This window comes from Apodemus sylvaticus, chromosome 6 (genome assembly GCF_947179515.1).
Source record: "Apodemus sylvaticus chromosome 6, mApoSyl1.1, whole genome shotgun sequence".
NCBI classification, from domain to species: domain Eukaryota; kingdom Metazoa; phylum Chordata; class Mammalia; order Rodentia; family Muridae; genus Apodemus; species Apodemus sylvaticus.
Genome location: NC_067477.1, coordinates 21,932,800 through 21,945,758, shown reverse-complemented (window position 1 = coordinate 21,945,758; position 12,959 = coordinate 21,932,800). Strand labels below are relative to the sequence as shown.

The window sequence follows — 12,959 nt, the reverse complement described above, 5'->3', positions numbered from 1 at the left end:
TTGGAAGAATTTTCAAACTAAATCTCCATTTAAATTACAATTTAAAAATAGTATTTAGAATTTTTTTGTAACAGATATAATTTTAGCTGATTTTAAAAATGTTCCTGCTCATTTAAGTTAGGTATTATGTAAGCTGAAATACTGAAGTTATTTACTTCTGAGCCTGTCCTGGAAATGGTACATCTTACTATTTTACTTTATTGATGTGCAATGTATGAGCAATAAATTCACACAAAGTGTAACTGGATGAGGTCTGCCTTGTGCATGTAAGTGTAATTCTGGCACCACACTCAAGATAATGCAGAAACACATCCCCTCCCAAAGTTTCTCATGCTCCTTTGACATTTCTTCCTTCTCTTCTCCCTTGCCAGTCTCACACTAATGACCACTCTGTTTCCTGTTGCTGACATTCTCCAGAAATGGAGGCACACAGTAAATGCTCTATATTGTCCGGCTTCTTTCACTATAATTATTTTAAGATTTATCCAACTTTTTGTATGTATTAATACACTGTACACTTTTACCACTAGGTAGCTCTTCATTTGCATAGATACAGTATAATTTAACGACTCTCGACAGATACTTGTCCAATTTGGGATCACTTGCTGTAGGAGGTTTTGTAAGCATGTTTGTCCTCCCTCATAAACACTGAGTGCTAGCTAGAATGATGTCATATATTAGATGTTTTGAGTCTTAAAGAAACCGGCTCTTTTCTAACACAGTACTACTTACACCGAACTCTATGTTCCCCTTGCTCACACTCCTCTGCATTCCCTACCTAGTCTTATGGGGGGGGGGGTGTTGATTTTGACTTTGGTTTCTCAAGACAGAGTATTCTCTGAATCCATGGCTGTTCTGGAACTCATTCTGTAAACCAGGTTGGCCTTCATCTCAGAGCTCCACCTCCCTCTGCCTCCCAAGTGTGGGATTAAAGGTGTGTACTACCACTGCCTGGTCTCTTCCATAATCTTACTAGCATCTGGCATGGCCACTGCCTTTACTCACAGCCACCCGAGCGAGTATATGGTAGCAGTTCCTGTGGTTGCAATCGTTCTTCCCTAAAGACCAATGAGATTCCTCATCTTCTCACATGTTTACTTGCTGTTCAGTGATGATCTTTGCTGGAACACCTGTCCAACGTTTTTGTGTATTGTACAATGGGTTGGTTGTTTCCTTAAGTTTTTATATATCTCTTGTATCAGACCTTTAACAGATATATTATTTAAATTTTAAAAATCAATCAATTAATTAATTATTTAATGTATAAGATTACATTGTCACTGTCTTCAGACGCACCGGAAGAGGGCATCAGATCTCATTATGGGTGGTTGTGACTCACCATGTGGTTGCTGGGAATTGAACTCAGGACCTCTGGAAGAGCAGTCAGTGCTCTTAACTGCTGAGCCATCTCTCCAGCACTTATTTAAAACTTTTATTACAGCGACTTGTCACTTTCACTGTCTTAATGCTTTAAAGGACAGAGATTTGACCCTGAAACAGTCTAGTTTATAAACAATTTCTTTGATTGACTGTTCTACTTAAGAAAATTTTAGCTGATGCAAGACCACAGGAAATTTTAGAAAACTAATTAATTTCGAGGAGAGGAATACAAGTGTCACAACACACAGGTCAGAGAGAACCTTATGACATTCTCTTCCACCTTTATGTGGGTTTGGGGGAGTCACTAGACTTGAACAGCAAGTATCCTTATCTGCTAAGGTATCTCCCAGTTCTACAGATTATAACTTTTACATTTAGGCCACATTAGAAATATTAGGTTTCTTTTGAGTGCATTTTGTTCTATATAGTACTAAGCATTTATTGAAGTTCATGCTTTTCCCACCGGAGCAGCCAGGGATTCTAGCATCATTTATTGAAAAGCCCCTCCCAAATGACAGGTAACTGACACTTTGTCAAAAGTCTGCTGCCTGTGCACATAGTGATTTTTCTGGGCTCTCTATTCTATTTAGTTTAACTTCTTTTCTTATCCTTCCTTTCGCCCTCTCTCTCTCTTCTTCTTCTTCTTCTTTTTTTTTTTTTTACATTTTAGAGAAAAGGTCATGCTATATAGCTGGGGCTGCTCTAGCATTCACTATGTTGATGGGGTGGGCTAGCCTTGAACTTATAGCAGTCCTCTAGTTTATACCTTCCATGTACTGGGATTATAGGCACACAAATCATTTCCGACATCTGTCTGTCCTAATACCAAAACCCAAATGTGCAATCATTACAGCTTAGAATAAGTCTTGAAATCAATTTTGTTCTTCTTAAAAAATAATCTGGCTAGTACAGGTCCTCTTCATCTCTACCTAAATTTTAGGTCAGATTGTCAATTTAGGTCAGATTGTTTCTACTAAAACAAACAAACAAAGCAAGCCATTAGAAACTGTAATTGTAGTGAATATATAGCTCAATCTGAAGAAGAGTAACTATGATATAAATAACTATAAAATAATAAACATTTTATGGTGTGTATTTTCCATAGAACAATATTTCTGCAAATCTCTGGATTCCAATCTCTCCACTCAGCGAACTAGCTGTCCAGGTCTCCCTAGACCATCCACCGTTCACTTCCTCACTGTCTCATGGGTTTGTCCTTCCCTGTGATTCATCCTGGAGCTCTTAAGGTAGTCATTTGGGACAATCTTAGGGTATACCTTGTTTATTTTCTGTATCTTTGAAACCTCTGCCCTCCATTGTCAGATGTTCAATGTCCTCAAAACTGCTGTTTCACATTTTTTTCCCCATCGTTAAAATTGTTTTAGGCAAAAACACAAATTAATCCCTGTTATTTCAAGTTCACTGAAGTGGACTCAATATTTACTTCTGTCAAATCTGTTCTCAATGTTAGAAAATTCAAGTGAAAATAGGACAAAAACATAACACTGCAGCTGTGACAGTTGTTATGAATGAACAGGAAGGAGTAACACTCTGGAAACCTGCAGAGGTTACGCTTATGGCACTTGTTTAAGTCTTACCTAGATATTTCAGCCTGGGAATTTTTTTCTCCATCAACAGTGAAAGGTGATGCTCCAGTTAGTAGCTCATACATTAGAACACCCAAACTCCACCAGTCAACTGCCTAGAAAACAATAACAAGTCCATTTTGTAGAATTAGTAACTAAAATATATATTACAAAAAAGGACCCAAATAAAGGTATATACTTAAAAATATTTTACAAAAAACAGTTTTCATAACTTTCTGTGCAAGGAGTACTGAGTTACCACATATAAGAGATATTTAGAGGACAAATGCCTACATATTCCTAGAACAGAAAGTGCTGCAACAATTTTCTAAATCAGTCAGTTTTACCATTTTTAATTTAAAACAATTTAACTTAAAATGTTTTTCTAAAAGTTAAGATAGGTGGAACATTGGACTTAGGATCGGTAGGAAAAAGTTTCAACCACATTTTATAAAGCATTCATGCCGAAAGAACCAGATGGAGTTCCTTAAACTCAAAGGCAAAAAATATGAATCTCACACAAGGGTGTTATTTTTAAATATCCCCCTACAAGTCAATTCTATACAGAATATATCTAAGTATCCCCACCTATGGTGAGATTTAAAATAATAGAAAATAAAATGTACTCTAAACTGGAAAGCCATTTACAAATTATCTGAACAATGAATATTCAAGAGAATAGTTTTTGGCTCATTATAACATGGATCTTAACCATGCAGGAATTCTAGGTATAATGCAAAGTTTTCTTAGTTGAAAATTGGTTCCACTAAGCTCTTAACTGCTAAGCCATCTATCCCAGTTTCATTAAGTTTTAGTAGAAAAATTTAAAAATCTAAGTTATAAATTTACATTAAACTGCATGACAGCTTTAAATTATACCATGAAGCAGACTACACCAGCATTTTACCTCCCGACTTCTCAGAAGGAGTTCCATGGCAGCAGAGTCAGTGCTCTCAGAATGTCCTGCATGGGGCATGAAACCATGCTGCTTGGCTAAGACACACCTGAGATCAGGGTCTAGCCATGGGTCACAGGGACCACCACCCTTGAGAATGTGCTTGGTCAACATGGGACTGGTCATAAAGACAAGACCAAGCATTCACCATAGACAATGAGACTGTATATGAAGTGTATTGAGAGGGAACAAAGGAGAGAGAGAGAGACAGTAAGGACAAACCAGTCAAACTCACTTGGAAATGCTGTTAATAAATCAAAAGTGATAGAAAATGGTTAGCCTTTAATACACGACAGAAAAATGAGCTAGATTTTATAACAACTTAGAGCTGACAGCTTCTTCATTATCTCTTCATGGGCACATATACAAGGAAGAGGATAAGGCAAAAAAAAAATTGAGCTTTCTTAGGATTAGGAAAACAGACTGTATTTTAAGTGTAGAATTTCCTTTTCAAGGTTATGAAAAATGATATTTCTGTTAATGAAAAATCAACAAAGGCATCAATATTGTTGTAAAGTTAAAGGCAAACCAGGAATAAAATGAGTAGTTTTCTTGTTCAGTGGCTTCTCAATATCTCATTAGGATTTATTAACCAAAGGTGGCAAACACAACCTCCACCTTTTTCTGTTTTTTTCCTGAAGAACTTAGCCATGACAATAAAGTTTTGTTCAAAATCTCTCCCCATGATGCAGAGGGGCTACATACATAGCCTAGGTATTCAGTCATACTTTTATATTATTCTTGGTTCAAATAAGCCTCATACAACAGAAAAAAATTTTAATGGAGTAACATTTGGTGCTTCGTTTAAGCTCTGCCAATAGAAATAAATTCCATGTATATATATATATATATATATATATATATAATTGTTGAAGAATAACTTCAAGGTCCAAACTTTAACAAAAATGTCACTCTACAAAAGACTTCAATAAAACCTTAAAAGGAAAACCTAAATTTCTTAAACTTTGTGTTTTTTTAATACAAAATGTGAAAACTCATAGTGTATTCAAGAATACAGAACGGAGAAACAAATCAAAAATATGGCTCTGATTAAGGGTCTATACAGGAAGTTATTAACTAGGATTCACTCTTACTGCACAATTTCTAGAAATACGAAATGAAGGATCAAAAGTAGAACATACCTTGTCATGTCCTGAATCACCCCCTCTGACGATATCTGGTGCCATGTATTCAATAGTTCCACAAAAGGAATATGCTCTTTCAGTCTTGAACAAACAAACAAAAAGGGGATATGATTTCAAGCTAGCATGACAAGGAAAACGTGCCAGTGGTTGAGTTACAGCAACAGTAGCAGTGGTACGATCTGCCTGACAGTCCTCTGTACCAGGACAGACTTATGCCTACTCCAAAGGGCACGGGGTAAACATCTTGCCTGAGACACTGATAGTTAGTATCCATCAACCCTCTCTCACATTAATCCATTTATTGATGCTTCTTTGTTCTTGGTGCATGCATCTCGGTTAGAAATTTCTTTAATCATTCTCTTTTAGGAATGGAAATAGTCCCAGTAGAATAACATGAATTAATATTTTAGTTAAGTGAGTGCAAAACTTGGAAAACTTGAGGGAAGGTCAAAGGCCAGTGAGAAAGTAGGGGAACAAAAACAGGAAAACAAGGTGAAAACTCTTCTTCCCCATCACTTTACACAGTCAGCACTGCTAACGGCATGTTTAAATGAGGAACCAGACTGCCAGGCAGTGGTGGCACACTCCTGTAATCCCAGCACTCTGGGAGGCAGAGGCAGGCAGATTTCTGAGTTCGAGGCCAGCCTGGTCTACAGAGTGAGTTCCAAGAGAGTCAGGGCTATATGTAGAAACCCTGTCTTGAAAAAACCAAATCTTTAAAAAAAAAAAAAAAGAGGAACAAAACTGATGACTTAGAAAAATGTCTCTTAATGTCAGCTGTTGATTTTTTAAAATAAAACTTTAAAAATTCAAAGAGGCTAAGTTATTATATCAGCCTCACAATTAGCTTTAACAAACTGAAGAAAATCTTAAAATGACCAACAGATCATCCCAATGTAATGAAAGAAAAAGCTAAAATTACACTGAGGAAAAAATTCTCCCATACAGACATATTACACATTTATATATTTATATAGAAAACTTAAAGAGCACTTTGGTGGCATAAAAATGTGGTGGTATATGAACATCTTTAATCTCAATACTCAGGAGGCAGAGGCAGGTGAAGCTCTTGAGTTTGGGCCAGCCTGGTCTACCTAGTGAGTTCTAGGCCAGCCAGGGCTATAAAATGAAGACCCCCCATTTTAATAAAAAAAAATCATGAAGCAGTTTTTACAAAACTTTCCTAGGGAAAGACCTCTGATTTATACTTTATTCCTCAATCAGTTTCAAGAAAAGCAAGCACTCTCTTTTTATTTCCCAGGTGCAACTATGAAGAATGACTACTACTGAAACTGACATAGACATAATAGAAGCCCGATTTATTGGTTCAAGGTTAAAACAAACAAGCAAACCAACCACAGGAACAATGCTTTTAAGCACTATGAACTAAAACTGTGAATCATAACACACATACACTTAAGAATAAGGCTAACATGATGATTGACTTTGCTCCCTTTGGATCCTGTGGACACTAAGCTACTATTCCCTCTAGGGACAGAAGGGAGCCACCCAGGTGCGGACCAGAGGGACCAGAGGGAGTTAGTGCTGCTTTTGGCGCGCAGAGCGGAGCTGTAAATAGCCAGCGTAAGCCATGTACATGCCCTGCACCTCTGTCTCAGCATGGCACCACCACATGTTATTACAGAAGCAACTACTGAAGGATTGACAGGAATAAAAGTAATTCCACCTAAATTTGTATACAAAAGGCAAAAGTTTTGAACAGTTTATTACATGGAAAAATGTGTTTCAGGGTGTATTCATCAGATTATTAAAAACATCTAAAAATCCTTTACATTATGTTTAAGTTAATATAGCACTTATTATGCTCTATCTCTTTTTGAACACAAAGCAAAAACACATCATACACAACCTCCAGCAATATATAAAAAATGAATGAATTGTAGTTATTACTTGATAGCATCATTTTAAAAAGTAGTTTTTACTTTTTGTGTATGAGTCTTTGCCTGTGGCCTGAGGAGGCCAGATGAGGGCCCTGATCTCCTTGACCTGGAGTCCCAGAAGACTGAGCCACATGTGGGTACTGAGCATCCAACCCAGGTCCTATACAAGAGCAGCAAACGCTCTGAACCACAGACATAGCTCTTGAGCTTTATTTGATATCTCTAAAACATCAAATGCTAAATCAAGTTTTAGAAACTCAAAAATGATGAGCTTAAAGGTACTGCTTCTTAATTTTTGTGTAGAAAACTAACCTTATAAGAAAATTTTGTAAAACTTTGATTTCCATTTATAAGTGGCTTTGCTTCACATATTTAAAATTATGCTGATTTCCTTCTCAGTGTAAGACAATAAAAATCAAATTTTAACTTGATAAAAAGTTCACACTAGGGCAGGTAGGATGGCTTAGTAAATAAAGGTAATGGCCAGCAAGCCTGATAACCTGAGTTTGATACTCAGATTCCTGTAAGTCCTCCTCTTATCTCTACATGTGCACTGTGGCATGTGTGCCCATACATGCATACACATACAATGAATAGATGCAGACAAACTTCAAATTAAAAGCCTTAAAAATCTGGATTTCCTTCTCTAAAACACTATCTATAACTCTGATTTTAAAAGTATATGATGTATATGTACTGGTTAGTGCCAGAAAGATGTGATGATCACTAGCAGAAATGTTTTATTTTTTAAATCTTTTTGCTGTAAATAGAACTATATCACTTTCCCTTTTCTTCCTTCTAGCCCATCCCAGCTACCTGCTCAAACCCCTCATGTCTCCCCACTCTCAAGCTGACAGCTACCTTTTATTTTGCTATTGGTATGTATGTATGTATGTATGTATGTATGTATGTATGTATGTATGTACAAATATGTATAAATACAATCTGCTGAGCCTGTTTTTGTTGTTTATGTATGTATGGTTTCAGGGCCGACCACTCTGCACTGGAAAAATGGGGGCTCATCACCAAGAGAGGCTGTACTATATTTTAAGTCATGTACTATTTTATCTAACAGCAACATCTATAAATCTCATTCTCTTAAAATCAACTTCTAAATAATGCATCCATCACCCAAAGACAAAATGACAAAGAGTTTTAAAACAGTAAAAATAAAACATTGCCAGAACTTTAAAAATAGCTAAAGGCTGTTCCTAGAAGTACTTATTTATTATTTTAAAAAGCCAATTAGTAGTGAGATAACTATAAAATTCTAAGCTTTGGAAAAAAACCACCAAAGTAACTTACAGAGAATAAAGAAGCAAAGAAACTAGTTACAGAACTGGGATAGCCTGTGGCTGAGTGGGGCATGTCTTACACAAGACTACGGGAGGACAGGCAAATGGCAGAACCACTAACTGCAAACCTTAGTGACTGAAAATGAACCACCCAGGACCCCAGAGGTCCCAGGGACTAAACCACCAACCAAAGAGTACGCATGGAGGGAGTCATGGCTCCAGCTGCATATGTAGCAGAGGATGGCCTTGTTGGTCATCAGTGAGAAGAGAGGCCCTTGGTCCTATGAAGGCTCAATGCCCCAGTGTAGGGGAATGCCAAGACAGGTAAGCAGGAGTGGGTGGGTTAGTGAGCAGGGGGAGGGGGGATGGGATAGGAGGAAGGAGAAATGATGAAAGGGGACAATATTTGAAATATAAATAAAGAAAATATCTAAGAAAAGAAAAGATTACAGAAGTTATAACAATATTAAAACAATAAGGAAATTCTATGAACAAATGAAAGACAAGAATTTTAGACACAATGTAGTATTGTATATAAAATTACAGCAACTTACCAAAACTGATTCAAAATTAAAGTCTAAATATACTTCTGTATTTATATAAGTCTGTAAGCTACCTGTCATGAAAATAGAAAACAAAACACATGGGCCATGCTAGCTGTGGAGATGCACTCATCACTCACCAAAACAGAAGCGTGTAAACTATGTAAAATGTTTGCAAAACTATTCATCAACTTAAATCTCAATCCGTCCCTCTCCCCCTCTCCTCTCTCTCTCCAGGGTTTCTCTGTGTGATCCTAGCTGCCCTGGAACTTGTTCTGTAGACCAGGCTGGTCTTGAAATCAGACATCCACCTGCCCCTGCCTCCCAAGTGCTGGGATTAAAGGCATGCACTACCACAGCTCAGCAACTTACCATAGCTCAGCAACTTTCTAACAAACTTAAGAAAAACTTCTAACATTTCTAAAAGATATTAATATAAAAAGCTAATGAGAAAAATTCATGAAAAGTAAAGTGTGTTCTAGGAATTGGAAGATGCTTTGTCAGAGAAAAACAAGCCTGCAAAGACTAATAATAAAGTTTACCTATCAAAAACATAAATACTGGGCCTGATGAGATGAGCCAAAGGTTAGCAGCACTTTCTGCCTTTTTAGAGTACTTGGGTTTGGTGCCCAGCACCCACGTGACGGCTCACAACCATCTGGAACTCTTGTTTCAAGGGAACCGACTCTTCTGGCTTCTGTGGGTACCACACACACATGTGGTATATATGCTATTCCCAAACATACACAAACTAAAAGACATGAAAATAGAAAAGAAACAAATCGTTGCTACTTGTAAATAAATAGTGTCTCTGTCATGTGGCATGTGTGGTGGGCTGGTGAGCCTCGCCCTTTCCACATTAGCAAGTCCACTGGTGTTGCCTTTGTTCAGAACACGTTTAGGCTACCATAATTCTTGATGCCATCTCTCAGTGGGACCCTGAGCTCCTCCACTAGGTTAGGCTGTCTGGCCAGTGAGCTCCATGGGTCCTTTGTCTGTACCTCTCCAGCACCGAGATTACAAGCATAGGCCTGCAGCCTCAGCCTTCACTGTGGGTGCTGGGGACGGGCCTCAGGGCCTCAGCTGACACAGTGAGCACTTTACCACCTCAGCTATCTTTCAACTTCAATGTATTCTTTTAATATTGTTATCTACATAAAACATCCAGATGAATCTATAAATTTATAGAATTATGCAGTTATGTACACAATTAACAATGTTCCTGTGTTTCAGGCTGATTCCTGAAGCTCATGGCCAGCCAGCCTCAATGAACTGAGGTTCAGTGACAGGCTCTGTATAAAAAAAAAGTAGAGTAATAGGGGAAGACACCTGACATTAACATCTGGGCTCTATGTACACATATGAACATGTACTCACATGCACACATGCACAACCACAAACAAGTATATATGTACACACACATACATACACACACACACCACAACCATTCATGTACATTTAAAATGCAAGATAATAGTATGCATGTACAAAATAGAAAATTATAGAATCCATGTACCTGCTTTTATTTATGTCTTATGGATCATGTAACTTCAGCTTACCGAACTGAACTGGTTAACCCACCCCAAGTTCTGTAAAGTCACCCTTTCAGCTGCTCTAGCAGCTACCTTAGATTCTTCAGGCTCTCTCATATCCCATATCTAATTCATAAAATTTTCCATTAATTCTACTGTCAAAATACTCTCCAGATCTAATGACCTCTGAAACTCCTCCCCATCAATGGTGGCTCAAGGCAATACCATCTTTTGCTGATACTATAAGAGTTTCCTCAACTCAATCCATTTCCTGTCCCCCTCTGAGTTACCACCCATGCCAAGCAGATACATTCTAAAACAGCTTGGTTCAGGCCATGCTCCTCAGACTCTCTAGTGGCTGCTGGTCTGTACAGAGACACTGTAGTACTTACAAGGCCTTTCTGACCTGGATAATCTGATTCTGCGTGGTTACACATCCTTAGCCCACTACTCTAACCATCACTTGTTCTACACAATCGCTAAGATACCCCTGTGGCCACTGTCACTTCTCATGTGTCCCCTTCATAGCAAAGCATCTCCAGTATAGATCCTTCCATTTCTTTCTTATTGAATGTGATTCCCTGCTACCTATTACAGATATACTACCTAAGTACTTGACTAACACACATGTTACTGTCTGCTGCCTCTGCAGAGGAGGAACTTTTGTATCCCTAGCTCACGATCAGATCTCCATACCTTGACTGAACATTGGCAGACAAAGATTCCTGAATATGCAGGACAAAAAGGAAAATGTACATAACTGAAAGTGTGACTGCTAAGTTTCTACGGCGTGGAATTATTTTTGCTCTCTGACTTTCATATGTACACCATGCCATGGATATGTGCACACATACACATGTGCAAGGTAGAGATGTACTACAATTATTCTTCTAAATGGATAAAGCACAAAATGACTCATAATGACTTGCTATTCTACCCATCAATGAAGGCCTCTCAACCTTCACCACTGAAGCTCCTTGCAGTGAGGACAGTTATCTCAGACACCCACCCGCAGAGACTCGGGGAGTTTGGAGTGCTGGTCCTAAGCAGGATGCCTTTACCACACCCCTCTCTCCAGGCTCAAGCATCTATGTGGGGAAAAAGCAGGAAGAATATTAGAAAGTCAAGAGCATAGTGCCACCTGCCTTTAACCCCAGCACTCTGTAGGCAGAGGCAGGAGGATCTCTTACAAATTTAAGGTCAACCTGGTCTACATAGCAAGTTCTAGGCCAGCCAAAGTTACATGGTGAGACCTTGTCCCAACCCCGACACACACACTCCAAAAAGACTGCAAGAACCAGAGAGAGTAGGAGTGGATAATTTCAAGGTCACTGTAATTTCTTTTCATATACAACAGGGCAGATACACATTTGAATTCTCAGTTATTGTGACAGTGTGCATAAGACCTGCCAGAGCTCAAGATGGACAAAACCCTAGCATGGAGGAGGGAGACGGGTACAAGGCCCATCTACTGTCAAAGAGCTATTGAATTTAATTGCTGCTGGGAGAAGAAATGTCTATTTCTTTATTGGTGTGACAGCTGGTACACTGACCACACCTCAGAGCAAGCCTCAGGCCCAGGAGTTTAAGAGTCAGGGAGACAAGTCGGGCAGTGGTGGCGCATGCCTTTAATCCTAGCACTTGGGAGACAGAGGCAGGTGCATTTCTGAGTTCGAGGCCAGCCTGATCTACAGAGTGAGTTTCAGGACAGCCAGGGCTATACAGAGAAACCCTGTCTCAAAGAAACTAACAACAAACAAAAAATAGTTAGGGAGATAGGGATAGAGACAGACAGGCAGACACACACACACACACACACACACACACACACACACACGCACACACACAGAGACAGAGACAGAGATAGAGATAGAGAGAATGAAGTTAGAGAGGTAGGGAGGTAAGGAGGATCTGGAAAGAGATGTGGGAGAGGGGTGATTATGATAAAAACATATGAAATCTATCAAAAATCTGATAAATGTACGAAGAAATGTACAGAATGTAAACATTAATCATGAATTTTCAATCTTATTATCCAAGGGTAAATTCTGTTAAATTCCTCTGGATTTAAAAGTCCCTCACATTCAACAGAGTTTTAAACACTTTTCGTTTGCTTCTCAGAAAATAAATGAGACAATCCTAAACTGATAGACACACCTCATCCACAGCTGCAGTGGCCAGTGGCCCTCTAGTGGACACACCATGGAAATGCTTTCCCTGAGCTCCAAGGCCTATTTCAGGGAAACCAGCATCCAACAGCAGTTCATCAGAATAAAAACCAACATAATAAAGAAAATAGTTAAGATAAAACTGTCAGCTAAATATTTTTCAAGCAAACTAAATATTTAACATTATATGAACAAATGGAGTATTTAGTACTTAGAAGTTTCTAGGAAAATGTCAATTCAAAAGTTGTCTCATATACATCGACTTAGAGAGGGGGGAAAACAATATCCTGAGTGAGGTTAACAAGAATCAGTCATTTATGCCATAAAAAAAAATAAAAGGGAACTGTGGAGCCATCGTGTCCTTGCTCTTTGGAGGAGACAAAGGGTCTGCTCTGCTCTGATGTCTTGGGTGAAGGGGGGAGCGTGGCGGTGCACATGCAGAAACTTCACAAATG

The 12,959-nt window shown here is 38.5% G+C and overlaps 1 protein-coding gene across 1 annotated transcript in view; it reads right to left on the bottom strand.

Annotated features, from left to right (window-relative positions):
• Rps6ka5 (ribosomal protein S6 kinase A5) overlaps positions 1–12,959 on the bottom strand; it is a 177,531-nt gene that overhangs the window by 43,613 nt on the left and 120,959 nt on the right. Inside the window, exons 6-7 of the mRNA XM_052185249.1 lie at positions 5,064–5,147; positions 2,979–3,082 (exon numbers count right to left, since the gene is read on the bottom strand). Coding sequence (XP_052041209.1) covers positions 2,979–3,082; positions 5,064–5,147 — 188 coding nt within the window. The remainder of the gene's footprint in view (positions 1–2,978; positions 3,083–5,063; positions 5,148–12,959) is intronic.